Source organism: Antechinus flavipes, chromosome 5, assembly GCF_016432865.1.
Source record: "Antechinus flavipes isolate AdamAnt ecotype Samford, QLD, Australia chromosome 5, AdamAnt_v2, whole genome shotgun sequence".
NCBI lineage: Eukaryota > Metazoa > Chordata > Mammalia > Dasyuromorphia > Dasyuridae > Antechinus > Antechinus flavipes.
In genome coordinates, this window is record NC_067402.1 from 93,432,336 (window position 1) to 93,455,252 (window position 22,917).

The 22,917-nt window shown below is 34.9% G+C and overlaps 1 protein-coding gene across 1 annotated transcript in view; it reads right to left on the bottom strand.

Annotated features, from left to right (window-relative positions):
- Nucleotides 1–22,917, bottom strand: part of CNTNAP2 (contactin associated protein 2) — a 2,126,697-nt gene that overhangs the window by 124,257 nt on the left and 1,979,523 nt on the right. Inside the window, exon 21 of the mRNA XM_051962375.1 lies at nt 16,001–16,094. Coding sequence (XP_051818335.1) covers nt 16,001–16,094 — 94 coding nt within the window. The remainder of the gene's footprint in view (nt 1–16,000; nt 16,095–22,917) is intronic.

Sequence of the window (22,917 nt, forward strand, 5' to 3'; positions counted from 1 at the left end):
CTTTCTTTTTTAGTTATTAAATGCTTGAGTATAAGTTGAAGCAACTTAAACAGTGATTGTCTATTGAAGCCTATCCAACCACTTCAGGAGAATAGAATGTAATTTCATCTACCTATAACTTAACTTTCTAGATTTATTGAACACTGTTCCCCTAGATATGGCTCTGGGGCAGCTGGGAAGTGTGCTAGACAGCATGCTAGTGCTGTAGAGACAGGAAGAGTAAGTTCAAATATTGTCTTAGAAGTTTATTGTAGGCTACTTAATCTCTACTTGGGGCTTCAAGGTGAAATAATGGACAGAGTACTGAGCCTGAAGTTGGAGTTATCTTCCTGAGTTCACATTTGGCCTCCAACACATTATCTACGTGACCTTGGACAAGACACTTTACCCTGTTTGCCTCAGTTTCCTTATCTGTAAAATGCCTCTGCCTATGTTTCCTCATCTATACACTTTCCTTATCAGAGGAAGAAAATGCAAACACTCCAGTATCTTTGCCAAGAAAGCCTCAGATATCAGACATGATTGACATCAACTAAATGACAACGATTCTAAATAGTGGAAGTGAAGGGACAGTGCATCCTGTACAAAGGCAAAGTGACAAGAAATAGAATTTCATGTTTGAAGAAGGATAGGAAGGTCAATTTGATTGGACTACATAGTGTATGAAGATGAACATTCCAGGAGAGGTAGACTGGAATCAGATTGCCAAAGGCTTTAAGTGTCAGAGGAATTTGTATTTGAGCCCATGAAAAAAAGCCATGTGGAATCTTGGAGAAAAAATATATAAAATTATTAATATACCTCTGTACCTTCTTAAATGCCTCCAGAATCCTTTCTAGATATCCTTGTATCAGCTAATATTAGTGTCACCCACTTTATGATTTTTAGAGGATTTTAAATGACCACTTTAACCTTGCTATTAATATCTAAAAAATCTTCTGAGAACAAATTTTTTTTTTATGTTACAAGTCTGAGGGATAAGGATAATATACCACTTCTCACTGGAGTAAATGGTATAGCAGAGCCTAGTATAGAAAAGTATAGGTATTTATATTCAAATGTAAATGCATTAGAACAATTTAGGTAGTATAGTGTATAACTGAATGTGAAGGCCGTGAAAAATTTGGCAAGAGAAAAGATATTAAATATTCTGGCAAGATTTAATTCTTTATGTAAAAATAAACACATACAAACCTCTCATTAGTATGCAAATTTGTTTTAATCTTTAATAAGTGATAAAATTATATGTATATCAAAGAATTGTTTTAAAAGAAATTTCTTTATCATTTATTATCAGTAAATGGTTTATGTACCTATTTTAGGGGTCATGTAAAAATTTCTCAGGCAAAAAGATCATGAGTGGAAAAAGTTTAAGAATCCTTCATAGAGTGGGTATAACAGGAAATTTGGAGTCAGGAAGACCTGTTAAAATTCGGTCTCAGGCAAAAACTGTGTGATCCTGAGCAAGTCGGTTAATCTTGTTTACTTCAGCTTCATCATCTGTAAAATGGGGGTATTAATAATACCTACCTTCCAGGATTGTTGTGAGGATCAAATGAAACAATAATTGTAAAGCATTAGCACAAGACCTAGCACATAGAAAGTTCTATATACATCTTAGCTATTATTATTGATAAGGATATCATTTTCATGAATGCTGGGATTGATAGGCTTTTACCAGACTGACCAAAGATATATGAAGCGAATGTTACTTATCCCTGCTTTAGAACATTTAAGAGTGACACTGAGGAGGCTCTGCTGAGTTTTAGGACTTGAGACTCAGTATAAAATGATGAATTAATAGGAACATCAGCAGGTATTCTCTATCAACAAAGAATTCTTCCCTGATTTGGACTTCTCAGTGGGCTTCTTCCATGAGTTTTTGTTAAAAATTTAAAATTGGATCCTTGCTTATCCCCAAAATTTATTTTGTTGGACTATGTTATATCATAACATGTTTTTCTTGGTAGTCTCAAAAATGACCTCTGTAGAAATAATTTATCCAGTTTCCTAATTTGTAAATTGGGAGCTTCTAAGAAGACAAAAGGATTATTTATTAGAAGAGAACCTGTAGTGTCTGAGGCATTTTTCTATAGTCCATGCCTCCATGAACACAGATATTAAATGCTAATTACTTATGTGTAATAAAGAGAAGGACAGCAATTTTATTTCAGGGAGTATATGTTTTGCAAATGTATTGAGCTAAGGCTTAGTAACTTCAGAGTTTCTTTCTGAAGGTTAAAATCCCGAGATACTCATTTTTAGGAGTGGGAATATGTGGTTTAATATAATTGGACAGTCATACAAATATAGTCTTATTAATAGCAATATTTAGAGACACAAAACACCACTTATCTCTGCCACAGAGTCTCTTCCCCTTCCCAAGCATGGAGACGCCACATCCAAGACTCTGTAAAGGCTTTCTGCCAGAAAACAGCACTTACAAGAAATCTCTACTGTAAACTTTTAATGCCTTTTTTATAGCAGAATTATTCACACACTATGGATTCTAAAAAGACTAAATAACTCTTCCAAGCAATCATTTATTTTTCTATGGTGAGAACTCTCCAAACTGTTGGTGATAAATCCTAAGTGAAAGTGGGCTACTCAAATATATTCATGACTCTGCAAGAAGAACTTCCACCAGCATTAGCAAAGACTGACTTGTTGAAGCCCATATGGTCACTACAGATATAAGGGAAAATTCAAACTCAGGCTTTCCTGACTTTCAGTCTACTACTCTAATATATCACATTGCTTGTTAGTCAGTTGGTTTTCAGTTTTATCTGACTTTCTGTGACTCCATTTTGGTATTTTCTTGGCAAAGATACTGGAGTGGTTTGTCATTTCCTTCTCTAGTTAATTTTACAGATAAGAAAAGCGAGTAAAAAAAAGTTAAATGACTTGTCCAGCAAGTACATTTCTGGGGTTAGATTTGATCTCAGAAAGAGTTTGCTTGACTCTTGGTTCGGGACTCTACTGTGTCATCTAGTGCCCAATACCGTCTCTGCGTTCATTCAAATGAAATGTGACTTGATTTTTTTTTTTTTTTACATGCTGGTGTTAGTTTCCAAAGTCTCAATGCAATGTTTTATAATATTATTGATCCAGGGAAAATTCTGCAAAGGGGCTTCTTTCATCCTCTTCTTCTCATGCTTCAAATATTCTTCCTTTTGCTGGTTTCTAATTAATACTACAGAGGATATACTTTCAAATTAATTTTTTAAAAATGTAATAAGCATCTATTTCATTCACTAAAGAGCTACTAAAATGTTGTACTGTGACACAGAGGGTACAGGCATTTTTGAAGATTATGACAGTGGAGGGTAAGTTCCAGTAAGTCAAACCTAGCTGGAAAGGCTATGGTATTTATCACTGTGTCTATTAGATGATCAATTATTTTGGGCCCAGTTCAAACTGTACCAGAGAAGGGTGGCTCTCTGACCTATCAAGGTCATCTACCTCTGTGAGATGATAAATCCTTGGAATTTTTAAGGGCGCTCAAATTTAAGGATGCCAGGAGAGACAAGATAAAACTAAGAAGATACCTTCCATGATCATGGACCTTATAAAGTAATAAGGGTCTACAGACTATTCACAATAACTTAGATACAAAATAAATATTAAAAGGTGTACAACACAAATCATGCACACAATGTCAATGACAAGGAAAATTTTTCTGACTGGGACTGAAACTGAGGATAAGCTTTTAATTCAACCACATTGATAGTAGCCATACCTACTATATTTTATTGCAAGTTTCATTAAGAGAAAATATTACTTTTAAAGTAAAAAAATTTTTTCTTATTTGGAAGGAGAAGCATAATGACATAATAAATAGGGACATAGTCTTGAAATCAGTAAACTCTGGTCCGAGTCTTGCCTTTGATACATTTTTCCTTTGTGACTTTTTAACTTCTCTATACTGGAGGCACTTTGGCTTCCATTCTAAGTTGCAGAGGAGGTGTCAGATCTGCATTGGTAGAGGGAGTTTTTTTTCTTGAGAACTTTTTATGCCAGTAAGATCAGAGATCTGTCTCCAAGAGCATGCGCGCGCGCACACACACACACACGTTACTTAAAAAAAGATAAAAAGACAAATTATGGAATAAGTAGAGTATGGATCCTTGCTCTAGAGTCCAGCCTTCTTTGACAAGTAACAATGAACACTAATAGGAAGCCAGATCCAGAGCTGGCCCTTCTCACCTTAACTAGTAGAAGAGTTTGTTTTGCTAGACTCTTGTCATGAGGATTTTGATTTTCAAGCTTTCATTATTCTGGGAAGGGAAGTGAAAAGAACAAGGAAATGCTTGTTAATTGAAAAAATCAGATAACCAAAAGCTTAGTTCCAAGACTTCTCTGTGTTAATAAAAATAGCCCATTTTTGGAAAGGAATGACAAAAATAATGGAACATACTCATGGGTTGCCATGGCCAAAGTAAGTCATTTCTCTATAGCCATTTTTTTCTGGTGAAACATCTCCTTCCTAAGCTGAATTGGTCTTAGAAAACAGACACAGCTCACTGCTGGGACTGGAAATTTAAATGTTTCCAACTTTTTTTTCCCTGAGGCAATTGGGGTTAAGTGACTTGCTCAGGATCACACAACTAGGAAATATTAGATGTCTGAGACCAGATTTGAACTGAGGTTCCCCTGACTTCAGAGTCGGCACTCTAGCCACTGCACCATCCAGTTGTCCTGAAACTTTTCCATCTTGAAAAGTCCATTCTTGAAAAGTTTGAACTTCTTGGAATGGTTAGAACCCAGGATCTACAAATATCCACCATTGCTAAATACCTCACCAGCTGGTAAAGATTATGACATCATAAATAAAAAGAGTAACAACTAGTGAGTTAGTTATTTAGGAGTGAATATTTGAATCATAAAATGTAGAAAATTAACCAGATAACAGAAGAAGAACTAGGATACAATGACTAAAATGTTTCTAAATAGATTTCCTAACAAATCAAATCTGATGTTTGCTGATCTTAAAATGATAGTTATATTTCCTAGAGATATTTATATTTATTAAAAGAGAAAAAAACAACTTTCCTGAGGACACAAAATGCTACTTTTTCCTAGCACTGTTTAAAAAGATTTCCATTTCTGTTTTTCATTGTTTCCAATAAGTGGAAAAAAGGGAAAAAGTCTAAAACCTTGATTAGATGGAATTTAACTAACTAGAAATGTTAATTAAGTACAATTCCATGCCTATCGTGCCTTTTAGGACAAAAAGACATCACAAAGAAGCAAATTGCCATCAAGCAGGGATTTACTTCAAAACTTCTTAGGGTTTCAGATTCAACCCATTCTTCTGTACTTTCTGCCTCTTATAACTATAGTAATGTATACATTAACTACAAAAGTTCAATTTAACAAAGTGTTTACCAAGTGTTTACAATGTTCAAAGCAAGGACCTGTCATAACTGCTTTACTTAATGAATGTCCTGAAGCCCAGTAGAATCTTGAATCATCAAAGGACATCCAGTTTTCATATGTTCATTATAATGTACTAATGCAGGAAATATTCATTTACATTTATATTGAAATAGAAAGATTTTCTAGTTAATTCTCAATTAAACAGAACACTCCATTCCCTAAAGCTTTACAGTTTAATTATCTTTCTATTCTGCCTTTTTCTGTACTGAACATTTTAAGTGGAATGAATAATGATTATACTTATTCCCAGATCTGGTTAGAAGCTTAAAAATAAATGTTTGTTTTTATATCAATGACATAATCTACTGTCTTCCCTCCTCCCAATTCCTTGTCAGTTTTAATTGACTCTTGGAAAGTGATGTGGCTTTGGAAGATAGAATGATTAACCTTATATCTGGAAGACCTGAGTTTGACTTCTGCCTCATACACTTGCCAGCTGTATGATCCTTATCTGATCATTTGACAACTCTCAACTTCAGTTTCCCCATCTATAGAATGGGAATAATACTAACACCTATTTTACATTGCTGTTGTCATGACCAAATGAACATGTTGAAAACCTTAAAGCATATATAAAGGCTATTATTATTATGAGTCTAAAATATTATTTAAATGTTATTATTATTATTGTCATATGGATTTGATATCAATGTGGGAATTCCTTTCACTAATGCTGATCATGACCCCTCCAGATCTTTTCATCCTGTCTAATTTTTCTCTTAGTCTCTCCATAAATCCTCTAAAGCTGAATCTGCTTTATCATGGGCACTGAAAATCTTTCTCCAATTCTTTTTGATATATAGCAGCTATCTCTCTGTTCTCTCATACTCTGGTTATATGATCCACCCAAACACACACACACATACACATATATGTGTATATATATATATATATCCTTTACATTCCTTTAAATACAGAACCTCATATGGCAGCCTGCTTATACTGATCATATCTTTTCATTTTCCTTATATTCACCACTGATTCTTCTGAAATCTTATGCTCCATGATTTATAGTCACATAGAAATACTGAGAAAATAATGGTGCTAATGTCCCTATTTCCTTCTCTGTTAGGATGCCCCAAAGAAACAGAAACATACAGTGAAGAGTTCTATAGGAAAAAGTCCAGGAGCTCTGTATCACTTCTCATTTCTAGCATGAATGCTACTAGCATGAAATCTTGCCGTACCTACTTATGGAGCGTCTGAGCTGTCATATATAATGGCGCTTTGGCATATATGGGTATTCCTGGCATCAGTATGCCTTTCAAGCTACATTAAATACAAATGAAAGACAGTTAATCTTGACTTCTCCCACAGGCCCCGTCTTGGAATCTTCACTAATAACTATAAAGGGAAGTTGATCAATGACAACAGTTCACAAGGGAACAATTAAATTATATCAATAAGCCAGTCTTTCTACATATAATTTCTCACACTGACCCAGAAGAATCTTTCTTTGTCGTTGTTTTATATGGTATTTACAATTTAGTGTAATAATAACAACAAAAACTGACAATAAAAGAACTGTAACAGAGCCAGATAAATCCCCAATTACAATGAATACTGCTAATCAAAAAGTGATTAATAAATTCAAATTTTAGAATCATGAAATATATTTTTATGGAAGATATATGTGCATTTATAGAAATATAGGTGTACTTACACACATGTATACTTAGTATAATACATATACATACACACATGCGTAAGTAGCAGAGAAGGGAAGACAACTAATTTGTGGAAGCAAGAAGGCAGCATCTATTCCAGCACATATTCTAGACAAGGTCCCAAGCCTTCCTTTAATGCTGAACTGTATTCAGCTGACATATATAACAAGTGGAACTTTCACTGTAGATTTTTGGAAATCAGTTCTCTTTACATACACTACATTAAGAACTGTTAGTAGTCTGGTGATAACTATAGAGATTTCCTTGGAATAAGGTGTTTATAGCTATAAAACAAAATACATAAGATTACAGAGACAATCAATTATACTGAAACACTGTCATAATTTTAAATTAAAATCCCTATTATAATTTAGATGTGGGAGAGAGAAAAAGATAAGCCCTCATCATAGTGGGTTAAGTTAGTTTGGCTCTGGGTACCAAATGTTCTTTGGGGCTTATCTCCTTACATTTGTTGATATATTTTATTTCTTCCATGAATGTTCTTATGAAAGATTTGTGTGCTTGGCTATGTGGCCAAAAAGTTCTAATGGCTTTGTGCATGAAAAAAGCTAATGGGATATAATCATGAACAATCTGAGTCACAAGCAGAGGAAAAAATTGTTCTCTTGACATTATTTTCTGAACCATTACCTCTTTTCTAGAGTAAAACCTATGCCAGAGGTCCTGTAATTTATTTATAATCTCGTTCTTTATGCCTAAATCATGGACCCATTTTGATCTTATCTTGGTATATGGTGTTAAGTGTGGATGCATGTCTAACTTCTGCTATACTAATTTCCAGTTAGCCCAGCAGTTTTTATCAAATAATGAATTCTTATCCCAAAAATTAGGATCTATGCCAGAGGTCAAGGAACCAAATACACATGTGAAATATCAAGAATTTTTAACTTGATTATCCCCTTTATTCTAAATAACAGACTTTTCACAGAGAGGACTTCTTTAATTAAACCCCAAATTCTTTACTTGGATGATGAAGGAAATTACCAATAATTGCAGAATCTTATATTTTGAAGTTACTCTGATGTCCATATAATATCCCTTTCATTCAATTGATTCATTACTTCTATACTATACAAGGCAAATGTTTATCCATCCTCAATTCAAATACTCCAAGTGATGAGTAGTACATTGCCTCACAGTGAATATAATTTTCCTTTTGGACAGCTTTATTATTAGAAAGTTCTTTCTAATAATGATTTTGTATAACTTTTTGTTGTGGAGAATTCTCTGGAACTTACATAGAATACATTTATTTTCAGTTCTGATTGATTGCCCTTCAAATATTTGAGGAGTTATTGTATTCTTCCCAAGTCATCTATCTTCCAAGAAAAATGCCATTTGTTCGTTCACAATTCTTTATATTGCATGATTCCCAGATCTTTCATCATCCCACATGCCTTCCTCCTGACATGCTCCAGTGTGTCAATATCAAAGCAATGATGTAGAAAAGACTTCTGATATCCAGTCAGAAGCTTTAGGTTTAGAGACTAACTATGACATTTGTTAGCTATGTAGTTGCGTAAGGAATTTAATCTCTCTGATACTTAGTTTACTTTTTTTGTAAAATGGACACGATAATAATCATTAGCCATATCCCAGGGAGGTTGTGAGAAAAGTACTTTGTAAACCTAAAAAGTATTGTACAGAAGTAGCAATTATTTTAAAAATGTGCTGTTCAGAAGTGAACACAATATAACAACTGCTGTGTAATCCAGTGTAGTGAAACTCATCTCTTGATCCAGCATAAGTCTATTAATTTTGCCTGAAATTACACTAACATTTTTGATAACCTTGTAGATTATGATGCTTCTGATAACAGTTAGTTGTATCCAGAGGTTCTCCCATTTTACAACCAAGCACTTCTCTGCCCACTGATTCCTGTCAGGACTTTCTCTTTCAGTACCTGGGTGCTGCTGATATTCTGAACTGAAATGGAAGTGTGGGAATTTATCACTATTAAATATCATCTCATTAGTTTGGGCCCATTGGTCCAGACTGTTTAGATGTTGATTCAGTAATTTACTATATTAACTATTCTTTCAAAATTTGTACAACTTGCAACTATGATAAGCATTAATTTTTATTTGTCTAGAATGATAAAGCTTAACAGGACAAGACAAAGATTGGAGCTCTTTGGCAGATGAATGAAGACTTCCTCCATAATTGACATCAATTTAGTAGTCAATAATCTTGGAAAGTAGTGATCTAACTAGCTTGCAAGTTCACTTAATTGCAGTAAATCTATTATCAAGATCATAACATAAAGCGTATGAAAACTTTTGCAAACCATAATAGACCACAATGTGTCCATTATTAGTACTTTTTTTCCCTGTTCTTCACTCTTCACACTCCAGTCTCTTTTTCATGACCTTTTATTAGCTGTCCTTCATGTCTACTAGAATGCATTTTCTGCTCACCTCTTCTTCAGAAATTGCTCACATTTTTTGAAATTGAGCTCAAGCCCTATTTTGATTCTTCCAACTTCTAGAGTCCTTCATCCCAAATTACTCTGTGTTCATTTTCTAAGTAATGATGTATTATCTCCCCTACTAGAAAGTAAGCCCCTTGCCAACAATTGACTATTTCCTTTCTGCCTTTGTATTTCCAGTGCCTGTGGTTGCTGATTGATTTGGGTTGATCAATTATGTCATTTCCCTAAGGATATAATGAGGGGCTTTGATAGATATATTGAAACTAGGTCACACTGTCTATATCAGAGAATTAGAATTTTAGAGCAGAAAGCGACTTCAGAGAGACTCTCAGCTGACTAGTTCATTTTAAATTATAACATTCATATAATAGTTTAAGGTTTGTAAAATGGGAAGAATAGAGAAGGGAGTAGAAGAATAAGTATTTATAAAGTACTTGGTATGTGCCAGGAATTGTACTAAATTCTGAGATAATTTAATATCTCATTTGATCCTTACAACAACTCTGTGAGACAAGGGCTGTTTTTGTCTCTTTTTTACTATTGGGGAAATGGAAGCAAACAAAAGTTAAATGACTTGCTCAGAGTGACACAGCTAGTAAATGTCAGAGGTTGGATTTGAATTCAAGTCTTCCTCATTCCAGGCTCAGCACTTTATCTATGGTCCCACCTCACTGCCTACATTTTAAAAATTATTTTATAGCCTAACAACTTGGCAAAGTATGTGCTATTATTGTCACCATTTTTACAGAATTTTACTGAGATTGAGAGAAGTTAAATTACTTTCCAAGGGCACAAAGTTAGGACGTATATGGGGTAGAACTTGAACTCAGAGCTTCTTGATTCCAAGTATAACTATACACCATCCCTGCCTTTTAAAACAAATAAAACTGATCAAGAGACATTGAATTTGTTGCCAGAGACATCCAGCTAGTTAGTGATAGAGTGGGGACGAGAATTCACATCTCCTGACATTTAGTGCAGTAATCTTTCCCATTATACCATGCTTACTAACTTATAGCTTCCTTTTCTACTCCATAGCCTATATTTTCCATTTGTCAATCTCATTTTGATTTTGGTTCTCATGAACCTTGTTTAGAAGTGGAGGGGAGCGGTTTCTTTTTAATTTCTGGCATTCTTCTTAGATAATTTATTCTGTCTTTTCTCTAACAAGCCAGAGCACAAAATGAGTTTCCCTTGACCCTTTCTCAATCTGTTATGCTGAGAAGAATACTTTGCCTTTATGGCATCCATAATGATAAGTGTTTCAGCCAGCAAGCACTATCCATCTTCACCCTACTATCATTATTATACATCACCAGAGTCTTGAGGTAAATTACATGACTTTGTGATTTCCTCTGGAACCAAACCTTACCTGTTCAACACTGGATTATTTTTTTTTCTTTTTCTTTTTTTAAATAACTTTTTATTGACAGAACCCATGCCAGGGTAATTTTTTACAACATTATCCCTTGCACTCGCTTCTGTTCCGATTTTTCCCCTCCCTCCCTTTACCCCCTCCCCTAGATGGCAAGCAGTCCTATACATGTTAAATAGATTACAGTATATCCTAGATAAAATATATGTGTGCAGAACTGAACAGTTTTCTTGTTGCACAGAGAGAATTGAATTCAGAAGGTATAAATAACCCAGGAAGAAAAACAAAAATGCAAGCAGTTTATATTTATTTCCCAATGTTCTTTTTTTGGGTGTAGCTGCTTCTGTCCATCCTTGATCAATTGAAACTGATTTAGATCTCTTTATCGAAGAGATCCACTTCCCTCAGAATACATCCTCATACAGTATCATTGTTGAGATATATAATAATCTCCTGGTTCTGCTCATTTCACTTAGTATCAGTTCATGTAAGTCTGGCCAGTCCTCTCTGTATTCATCCTGCTGGTCATTTCTTACAGAACAATAATATTTCATAATGTTAATATATCACAATTTACCCAGCCATTCTCCAATTGATGGGCATCCATTCATTTTCCAGCTTCTAGCCACTACAAAGAGGGCTGCCACAAACATTTTGGCACATACAGATCCCTTTCCCTTCTTTAGTATCTCTTTGGGGTATAAGCCCAGTAGAAATACTGCTGGATCAAAGGGTATGCACAGTCTGATAACTTTTTGAGCATAGTTCCAAATTGCTCTCCAGAATGGCTGGATGTGTTCACAATTCCACCAACAATGTATCAGTGTCCCTGTTTTCCCATATCCCCTCCAACATTCCGTATTATCTTTCCCTGTCATTCTAGCCAATCTGACAGGTATGTAGTGGTATCTCAGAGTTGTCTTAATTTGCATTTCTCTGATTAATAATGATTTTGAGCATATTTTCATATGGCTATAAATAGTTTTAATTTCTTCATCTGAGAATTGTCTGTTCATATCCTTTGACCATTTATCAATTGGAGAATGGCTTGATTTCTTATAAATTAGAGTCAATTCTCTCTATATATTTTGGAAATGAGGTCTTTATCAGAACCTTTGACTGTAAAAATGTTTTCCAGTTTATTGTTTCCCTTCTAATGTTGTCTGCATTAGTTTTGTTTGTACAAAAACTTTTCAATTTGATATAATCAAAATTTTCTATTTTGTGGTCAATAGTGATCTCTAGTTCTTCTTTGGTCATAAATTCCTTCCTCTTCCACAAGTCTGAAAGGTAAATTATCCTATGCTCTTCCAATTTATTTATAATCTCATTCTTTATGCCTAGGTCATGAACCCATTTTGACCTTATCTTGGTGTATGGTGTTAAGTGTGGATCAATGCCTAGTTTCTGCCATACTAATTTCCAATTTTCCCAGCAATTTTTGTCAAAAAATGCGTTCTTATCCCCAAAATTGGGGTCTTTGGGTTTGTCAAACACTAGATTATCAAAGTTCTTGGCCAACACTGGATTCTTAATGTAGTTTCTCTTGAAACTAGTCTTACAGCAGAGTTTCTGACATTTTTTATGTTCTATCCCACATTAAAAAAAAAATGTAATCACTAGAAGTAGCTTGAGCCACCACTGCCCACTTTTGTAAATATCGAGAGTTTGAGAATGGTAGATTCCCTTCCATCCCTTCTTTCTTTGTCCTAGGGAATGTCTACTACTGGGATGCTGGGCTTAGTTAGGAAAGCTAAGGTCCATATGCTTAGGATTTGGGGGAGAGGGGGTAGGAGGAGAGAGATATGATGCTCACTTTCCCCAGTATTTAAAAATGGCAATTATGTCAAAGGAAACTTTCCAGTAACAATCTTCTTTGGGGAAGATAACCACAGGAGAAAAAGGTTTCTTTAAAATAAAGCAATGTAGCTACATCAATACAGTGATTAGTCATTTTTCATGGGATTCTTTTCCATTTTTATCTTGACCCCTGATATCTGTGGTATTGTACTTTCATTTATTTATGAGATGAAATGAGGCTACAAGATCTCATCTCATCTGCTGTTAGATCTCAGGTTTCCTCTTCATGGCTACCACCCAAGGGAGAAAGGAAGGATGATTTCTCCATAAAAACTCTGCTCACCACCCTACAAACTTTCGGCCTTTTACCACATCATGTTCTTTGATTCCATCTGTGGTCACCTTTTGTCCTATGCTAATTGCAATCTGACCCACATAGCTAGTTTAAGTACACAACTAAATTTTATTACAATGGGAGAAAAATTCAGGCTGTAGACATTATACAGTTAATACTGAATACAGTTCATGTCACTCACTTTGCTTCATAGGGACTTGAAATATCAAATAGTCCCTTTTAGGCACACCCTTTTATGATTCCTTTTAAAGTCATAGTTTCCTTCAGAGAGTGATGGTTAGCATTTTCCCTCGCCCTTATGGTTCTTGTATTTAACTCAAATTACAATTCTCTCATCCACATTGTGGGAGTCAAGCATACAATATCTCCTTGATCTGGAAAATCTGCATAAAAATTTTTGCCTCTTCCTTTGTTCCAGCAAAGAAATCTTATTTTTTCTTTTTCTCTTTTACAGGCTATTTACAATTCCTTAAAATTTGGGTTGTTATTATACAATACCATAATATAGTTTATTCTTTTCTGAGTTTCTGTTCATTTTTGTTTGCTTTTGTGTGTCATCTGTGTCTTCCCCAAAATTTCCCCAAAATTCCCATTTAATTTCTTATGCAAATCCTTGATACATGGAATCTGTGATGGGGAAAATTGTAATGCAGAAGGGAAAACTGTACTTTTACTCTATAAGCCCCTTTGGTTTCTGAAAGAGCAAAATGATTTCCTATTTGGGCTTCAAGTATGTTTCTAAATGACTTCCAATTGAAATCACTGTCTAGGCATGGCTGCTTTCCTCTTCCAAATATTGTCTTCCACCAACTTTCTGCAGAGATCATGGTTTCTTTCTGTCTCTTCTCTCTGGATTGTCAGCTTCTGCACTTTGGATATACTGTGAAGGTCTTTCCTTTCCCCTCTCTCATGCTGTTCTTTCACACTGTTAGCCTATTATCTGTCCGTGGGGATTCTCTCTTGCCTTAACCTAGAAATTATCTCTGGGAATTTATGGAGGATATTAGCCCAGTGAAAGTAATCCTCATTGGCTTTCAATAAGCCTTTCAAAATACTTCAGACTTCTCAGTCATATATTTTAACATTACACCACCAGACCCTTAAATTATTTGGTGGGGGGAGGAGTATTTTGCTACATTTTTGAGTGGATTTGTTACTCTTTGATTATTATCAAATATGTAAAACTTTAAAAAATGAGAGTAGAGGGGGATAAACTTTTCTATTGGCACTACCAAAGCAAAACTCATAAAGGAGGTGGAGACCATTAAGAATAAACCAAATATGCTCAAAGAAGGAATTACAGAATGGACATCCAATTATCCTATTGGCCATTCTTGTATCATATTGAAATGTTCCCCCTTCAAAACCATTGTTGAGGCAATACATGGTATCACAAAAGTCTTAGTGCATCTTAAACCTTAAATTCAATAAGCTTATACAGGCATTTTTAAATTTATGAAAGCTTAAAACTGCACTAAAACTTTTGGGACATCATGAATTATAAAAATTATAGATTTGGAAGGGACCTCACAATCCAATTAGCCTGATCCACAAATAAACAAGAAAATAAAAATCTCCTTTCTTGCAATGGTGTCATACCCAAGTAGAAAGGGATCCTTATGAATCACAAACTTAGAAAATTACAAATTAATACCTCTTATGTTTTACTACATTTTAATTTATTTTGCTAAATATTTCTTAAGTGGTGATATAGTGGGTAGAACACTGAGTGGGAATTAAGAATATCTGAGTTCAAATCTAGCTTTTATCACTTATTAGTTGTGCCATCCTTGAGCAAGTCAATTATGTCACCTTCATTTCTCCATCTGTAAAAGGGGGTAATAGTAGTACCTATCTCTCTGGTTTGTATGAGGATCAAATGAGAAAATATTTGCAACATGCTTAGGATACTAAAAGATGAGATAGCCACTATGTAAATGTTCTTTACTATTATCAGTCTGGTTTGGCAGTACTCAGGAGTGCTGGAAGCTACCCCAGCCTTATGTTTGATATCTCTGCTCAATAGCATACCCATCAATTGGTCATTTAGCCTCTTCCTAAAGTTATTCAATGAAAGGAAACTAATGATATCCTGGGGCAGCTTGGCTCATATTTAGATACTGCTACATCTAAGGAAATTTTTTCTAATGTCAAACCTGAATTTTCTTTTCAACAACTTCTAGCCATTGTTCCTAGTTCTGCCTCTTTGAGCCACGCACAAAAGAGTCCTTCAAATATCTAAAGAGAACTTTAATCCTTTCTACACTTTCTTCCTCAGTTTCTTTTACATGATCCTCATAGGATATGTTTTTTGCTGGATACTTTCCTCCTTATCAATATCCTTCCTTAAACAGAAGTATGCAGAATTAAACAGACCATTTTTAGGTGTCATCTTAAAGTCCTGCTGCAATCTTGCCTTCCTCCTCCTAGTCATGCTCAAGACTAAATCCACTTTTTTCGGGTTGGTCATAGCATCTTGCTGATTCACAGAAAGCTTATGATCCATTCCATCTTGTTTCCTTTTCATTTAATTTAAAAATAAACAAAACAGGCAATAGCAAAAACAAAAATCATAACAACATTTCCCTAAGAAAAAAGAGGGGAAATTCCACATTTTTTCAGTATAGTGCCAGAGACTTATAAGTCAAAATCTAGGTTACTATTGGCTAAAAAAATGGGTGAAGGGCATCCCATAGCACACACAATCAACAAAGTCACAACACATCTTTTGTACTATGGGGCAAACCATACTGGATTTATTCCATTTTCTCACTGTGGAAAAGACATGACTTCCTAATCTCTGAGAGAAAGAACACATAACTTTTCATACCCAAATTCCATTTTGTGAACTTGTTTATAAGTCATTTTATTCTTAATATTTTCAAAAATTCTTAGATAAACAAAAGACTTACCTATCACTTTTCCTAGAAAGAGAGCCTTAGGAGAATTGAACAGTGTGTCAGATGAACTTGGCAGGCTGTAACTCACTGGAGAGTAATGATCAAGCTGTGGGAAAAGAAGAAAGAAAAAGCAAGAGATACTTTTAAAAGTGTGTGGTTATCTTGCTCTGGAATCAAGTCTTCCTGTGGGGATTACATCACTGTTTATACCTTGGAAAGCAGGTTCATTTTACCTGTGGCTACCAATGTATCTCCCTGAGATTGGAAGTCAAACTATTGTTTTTCCTGGGTAACTCAAAAATGACTTTAATTTACTAATTATTTATCCCTGCACTCAGAAGATGATTTCCTTCCTCGATGGTTTCTGGTGCTTACTCCTGTCAATGGGGTTGGGTTAGATTAATGAAGAGTCCAATCTTTGATTCTGGGACAGAAGACATTTTGTCTATAACACTGGAGATATAGTCTTCTTTTAGGAACCTTGCCAAATGGGTTTCTTTTTGGTTTTTTATATCATTAGTACTCAAAGTATTACCTGACTTTAGGCCAAATATTTGTTTTGAAGTGTTTAATCATACACACACAGGAGGAGCTGGGAAACATTTTCTTGGCAATAAGAATGGGAGTGATGAAATTTTCAGAATGGTAGAGATGGGGAAATAGAGAAAAAAAAGAAGAGTCATTTCCCCTCTATCTGCCTTGCTATTTTGGTGGCAAGAATAGGTTAGAGACCAAGGAAGGAAAAAAAGAAATTTGGAAAACCCAACTTTAGGGAGAAGAAGATAAATAAAAACTCCCCTTGGTAAAGCATTTACATCTCTCAAGGAAAAATTCAATTGCCATTATCATTGGATCAAAAGATGGCATCTTTCATTGTCCCAATCATTTGTCACATCATATATGCCCTCCTACTGTTAGTTATCCTTTTATATGTAAATGTCTTGCCTTAAATAGCTCTCAGCTGGCAGATATGATATCTTACATTTTTCATCTTGTAGAAAACATGAAATAGGGCAGTTATTCTTTTGCCTACTAGTAGAATGATTTTTGACAAATCATTACCTCTCTGGGCCTTAGGTTCCTCATTGGCAAGATCAGAGGGCTGGAGTATGATTCCTCCAAGGCCTCTTCCAGTTGTAGAGCTATAATTTATGATTCCTTTATTCTTCAACTTATACACATTAGTTAAGATAAAGATGAAGTTTTGACCATAAGGATCATGTTTTTAGGCCATTAGTTGGCCTTTTCATCCAAGTTTCTCATCAAAAAAGGATAATGGACATCATGGAGATGAGGCAGATCTTAAGATGCTATAAAGGCTTCAAAAATGATCTTGATTAATGCTTTCTGAACACCAGCCTACCTAAATTAGGAGAGCCTAATTACCAAGGAGCAGGGTTGGATGAGGTAGAAGACATGTAGTGAATTCTTTGGTCATCTTAATCCCCCAAAATAAAGAAAGATATTAATGTCCTTTAGTCTTGAGTGGTTCCCACTGGTTTATACAGTGAAAGTGCCAGAATGATGGAAAAGGGGCAAGAGAGAATTAAGATGCATAATTTTTAGATTATTTTTAAACTTTCACTGAGCTGCTAATGCTCTAAATCTGAACTCCTTGTCTAATTACCAATAAATGAACATATACTCCCAAAATGTGTTCTGGACCACTTCGTCTTATGAATGAAGTCTCTGGACCTCTTTTGAAAATCATGTTTTTAAATGAACAAATAAAACAGATAGGTTTACAAAAACAATAGTTTTTTTTAATTAAAATAAAGTATCAAAGTCTTTATAAAAAGGTAACTTCTCAGATCTTCTGATATCTATCTAGAAACCCTTTGGGAATCTGTGGACCCCAGATTAATAAACCTGGTACTGGGAAAACAAATCATTAATCTTGACATTCTTGCTATAAATGAAAACAGAAGAAGCAAAGTCAAAACTAGATTGAAGAATGCCTCTTAAATTTTTAAATTTGTAGAGAAAAACAAAGGAAGTAGCTAGAAGAATTTTACTGTGCTTAAAGGCAAAATGAAAAAAAAATAGATAGTATATTTGATAATTTTGTATCGTAGTGCTCAAGATATCCCAGATAAACTTGGATATTTCCATGAAGGACACTGTGACACTGAATGCTGCATATATGGAAAGAGACAAGACTCTTGAGTGCCAGGAGATTCTAGCAGAGACGGTAGGACATCATATATGTGTAAACCCAGAGGCAAACCTTTTTTTTTTTTTTGCTAGAATTGTTACTCTAGAGACCTGACTTAATAGCTATGTACCCCTGGAAAAGGCACATAACCACTCTCTGCCTCAGTTTCCCTATCTTTAAAATGTGAATAATAATAGCACCTACTTTACAAGGTTGTTATAAAGATAAAAATGAGATACTTGTAAAGCTCTTTGCAAACCTTAAAGTGTTACATAAATGCTAGCTATTAATATTATAGATACAACCCACAAAACAGAAATACAGCTAAACTTCCTGCTTTCAATCTTGGTTTGGATAAATAAGTCTGTAAAGATCCTAATCAGCTACTGACTGAGAAATAAGAGCAGAGAAGTGATAAAGAAATTAGATGCACCTGAGAAGTCACTGACTTAAGTTGTTATAGGTGATCATGAAGAATATGTATTCAGGTGTCAAGTTAAGAAGTTAAAAAGCATTTATCAAGCTTTATTATGGGCCAGATATTGTGCTGAGAGCTGGAAATATACAGAAAGGCAAAAAATGGTTCCCACTCTCAAGGGACTCATGGTTTAAAGGGAGAGTCAACATGAAAACAATTATGCAAAAATAGGAAATATACATGCTATTTCATCTAATTTCAGAGGGAAGGCACTAAGATTAAGGGGAACTTTGTCAAAGATGATGGGATTTTAGCTGAAACTTGAAGGAAGTTAGGGAAGTCAGGAGGTGAAGAGTAAGAGTAAGAGCATTCCAGGTGTGTAGGAACAGCCAGAGAAAATTCAAAATCCAGAGATGGAATGTCTTATATGAGGTACATTAAAGAAATGAGCATCATCAGATTATAAATTTTGTGGGAGATGCAGGTATACTTAGATTGTAAAGACAGAAAGAAGCCAGATTATAAAAGGCTTTCAAAGGTGTGCCCTATAGTCAACTGTATATACTTATTGTTGTGCATGTTAAAATTACTATATATGTTTGGGTGTACTTATTGATTTTTTTTTTACTATGTGGAAATTACTATTTGTTTGAGTGTACTTATTTATTGGTTTTTTTTTTTTTGCTATGTTGATTGGGTTATATACTATGTTATGTTTATACTGTGACAGTGTCTACTCTGATATGCTAAAATTAATGGTTACACTGTATATTTTATATAGGCTTAAGGAGAGTATTGTGATTATAGCTAGTTAGCTTTGTTTTGTTAACTAGTCAAAGCTTTGTTAACTTTGGCATTTATAATTATTTGCTATAAATTTTAGATATGTAAGTATACTTGAGAGGTTTTTGTACTATGTCTTATATGTGTCTTAGGCATACCATCATGGAAGGGCTTTCTCAGATGATGCTTTGTGAAGTGCCATGTCTACTGTAAGTATTGTTAATGTACATTTATTTTCTTTTTTGTAGGTTGGTTACCTAGGACACTAAGAAAATCAGCTTTAGTGTTTGAAATGCTGATGTTTTATATTTGTGCTGCAGAGTTTTGTGTTATCCCAACTGATTTTTGCAAGAAAGTACAAAAAACTTCAGCCTGGGAGAGGAATATAGTCTCATCTGTAAAGGGCTGAAATTGAGCAGATGTACTTGGACAACCGGGCACTTAAGGCTAATTACTTATTGGACAATACTCTATTAGCATATGCTTGGAAAATGGCTCCTCCCACTATTCTGTGCTGGGTCAATCTGTTGGTGTAGACAGAATTGTAAGAGGGATTAGGGGTAGAGTAAGACAAGGCAGAGTTACTTTTGGGCGGGAGATGAAGAGGAGAAGTTGTGGAGATTCCTGTGTCCATTCCCCTCACTAAAGACCAAGAATAAAGATCAAGGACTTTTGCTTATCCTGACTCCGGCTGATTCTAAGGCATCCAGGGTGCTAACTTGGTCTTCACACTCATCCATGTCCAGGAGTAGAGAATTTGGGTGGTTCTCTGAAGAACAGTTCTCTGAATGACACAATGTATGTTGTATATATGGAGAAAGATGTGGCTCTTCCTTGCGGGGGAGAGCTCAGGAAGACTGCTAAGAAAGAGAAGATGAGAGGGAAGAAGAGGCAAGACAAGCATTTGAACAACTAATAGAAACCCTCAGAGACACATGAATGTAGAAAATTTCTGACACTTCAACATGTTCTTTGAATTCCAACACCTGTACCTCCAGAGATTGATAATATTAGAGAGTTCTTGTAAGAGATTTCTCTCCTTACTTGAGCTAAGATTTCATTTTACGTTCATGTCATAGACCTCTCTCAACTCTGGCTTTGCCAAGTGGAGAAAGATAGAAGAAATGAAACACTGCTTTAGATTATAAATTGATCTATACAACTTTATAAAGAAGGAATATTATGAACATTATCACTTGATAAAACAGACAGAAACAATAGAGGATAAAACACCTAAAAGAAAGCTTAGCAAGCGCTGCAACTAAGTACAGTTATCCTGAGGGCTATTAAGAATAAAAATGGAAGGATTTAAACAAACAAAAGAAAAATAGAAAAGAGCTTCAAATATATTTATAATTATTTTCACCATCAAGGAAAATAGAACCATATTATTGGATTTTAACAACACAGTTCTAGAAGGTGTTTTTAGAGGAAGCTGGAAGATCACTAAAGAGAAGAGATAGTAAAAAAGTGAATTAGATAAAATATATAAAGAGGAATAAACTGGTACCCCAAATGTGAGTAAAATCTCAGATCTTAATACAAAAAAAAGAAGAAGAAAATATCAACAACTATTCTACATACTTAGTCAACCATTTATACATGATCTTTATGAGAAAAATCCACATGGACATTTAAGGGATCCTCAGTGAGGGTATTGGTAGGAAACAGGCAGACATTTGCAAGAGATCTTCCTCAACAAGTCACAGTTTTATTATCACACTATTAATTGAAAGTGGCAGCTATGTGGCACAGTGGATAGAGTGCTGGGCCTGGAATCAGGAAAATAAATCTGGCCTCAGGCAGTTACTAGCTGTGTAAACTTGTGTAAACTTGGACAAGTCACTTAACCCTATTTGCTCTGAAAAATGAGCAGAAGGAAATGTGACAATTCACATCAGTATCCTTGCCAAGAAAACTTCAAATGAGATCACAAATACCAAAAGCAACAGAAAAAAATTGTCTGAAAAGTATGTAAAATCCTATTGTTTTTATTGTTTGTGAAAAGAAAACATTATTTTTTGTGGGAATATCATATTTAAGGCTCTTTCCCAATAATAAATCTGCCATCCATACATCAAAATTCTTCAAGGTTCACTGAAAGATGCAACAGATTACCTTTTCGCCACTCTGATTATAAATATTAGTGAAAGCACAAAATAAGGAGACATCTGATCACTGAAAGTACTTGTACCACTGGGATGAGGAAGATGTAAGGCTAAGTTGCAGAAGGATTCCATAAGGATAGTAAGGTATCTATGAATAATATCATACTGATTACACTAAGCTCCAGAACATTTCAAAGCCTCCTGAGAAATATCCATGACTATTCAAATGAATGTGATGTAACCAATAACTTAATGAATGAGTCAACAAGAATTTACTAAGGGTTTATGATATTCTATATGCTGTGCTAATGATTGGGGATATAAAGAATTTAAAAACATAATCCTTGCCTTCAAAGATTTTATATTCTAACTGGGGAGCCAATATGTGAAAATTTAAGGTATATATTGTATAAATAAAAAGTAATCCCAAGGAGAAGGCAGTAACAGTGGGAGAAGGGGAGGAAAAAGAGGATTGGGATGGAGATTTTTTCAAAGGTGGGATTTGAACTGCTTCCTGAAAGATGTCAAGGAACCAGGAGGCAGAGGAGAGGAATAACAGCATTTCAGGGGAGGGGGATAATGAAGGGACAGGGTGTAGAATCAGGAGATGGAATGTGATGTTCAAGGAGCAAGAAAATTAGTGTATCTTTATCACAGAATGGATGAAGGGGAATAAAGAGCGAGAAGATGAGAAAGAACAGATTGCAGACAGGAAGTACGGGACAACTTTCTAGTTTATCCACAAAAAAAGAGAAGAATAAAAGATAACTCTTGAGGATGATTAGATCAAGAGAGGAATTTTTAAGGATATAGAGGGATTGGAATGTTTATATGTAGCAGGGAAGCAGTCAATAGGGAGAGATTGAAAATTATCACAATAGTAGGGACAATAGCACAGATAATTTTTTGGAGAAGACATAACAAAATGGGATCACTTGGCATGTAGAACTTTGTCTCGACAAGAAGGGCCACCCCTTTATATGAGATACTGGTGAAGAAGATAAGGGGGAAAGACATCTGAGTGATGTGAGATGAGGAAGAGCGCAGAAGAGAGTCCTCTCAGTGAATGGGCCTCCCAGGAACATAAAAAGCAAGATCCTTACCTTAAAGAATGAGGAAGGAAGGAGGGTTATGGGCTAGTTGGGTGGGGCTTGAAGAAGGATGAACAAATTTGGGATAGCCTTTGTGCTAAGTGATAAAGTGAAAATATAAAATGATTACCTTGTTGAATTAAGTACCCAGTGAAGATTATATACTATAAATATGGTACCAGTCTATATACACTTTCATTAATTTCTTCAATTCTGAAAAACCAACTGGGTGAAGAATATCTATAGAACAGATTATGTTATGCCTTTGGATCAACAATTTGCAGAATTGTCCATCAATATAAGCATCTGGGTTAGACCATACGAATGGCTAATGAACTGTACCTGGAAACTAATAGGAGGAAAAAAGCAGGTCT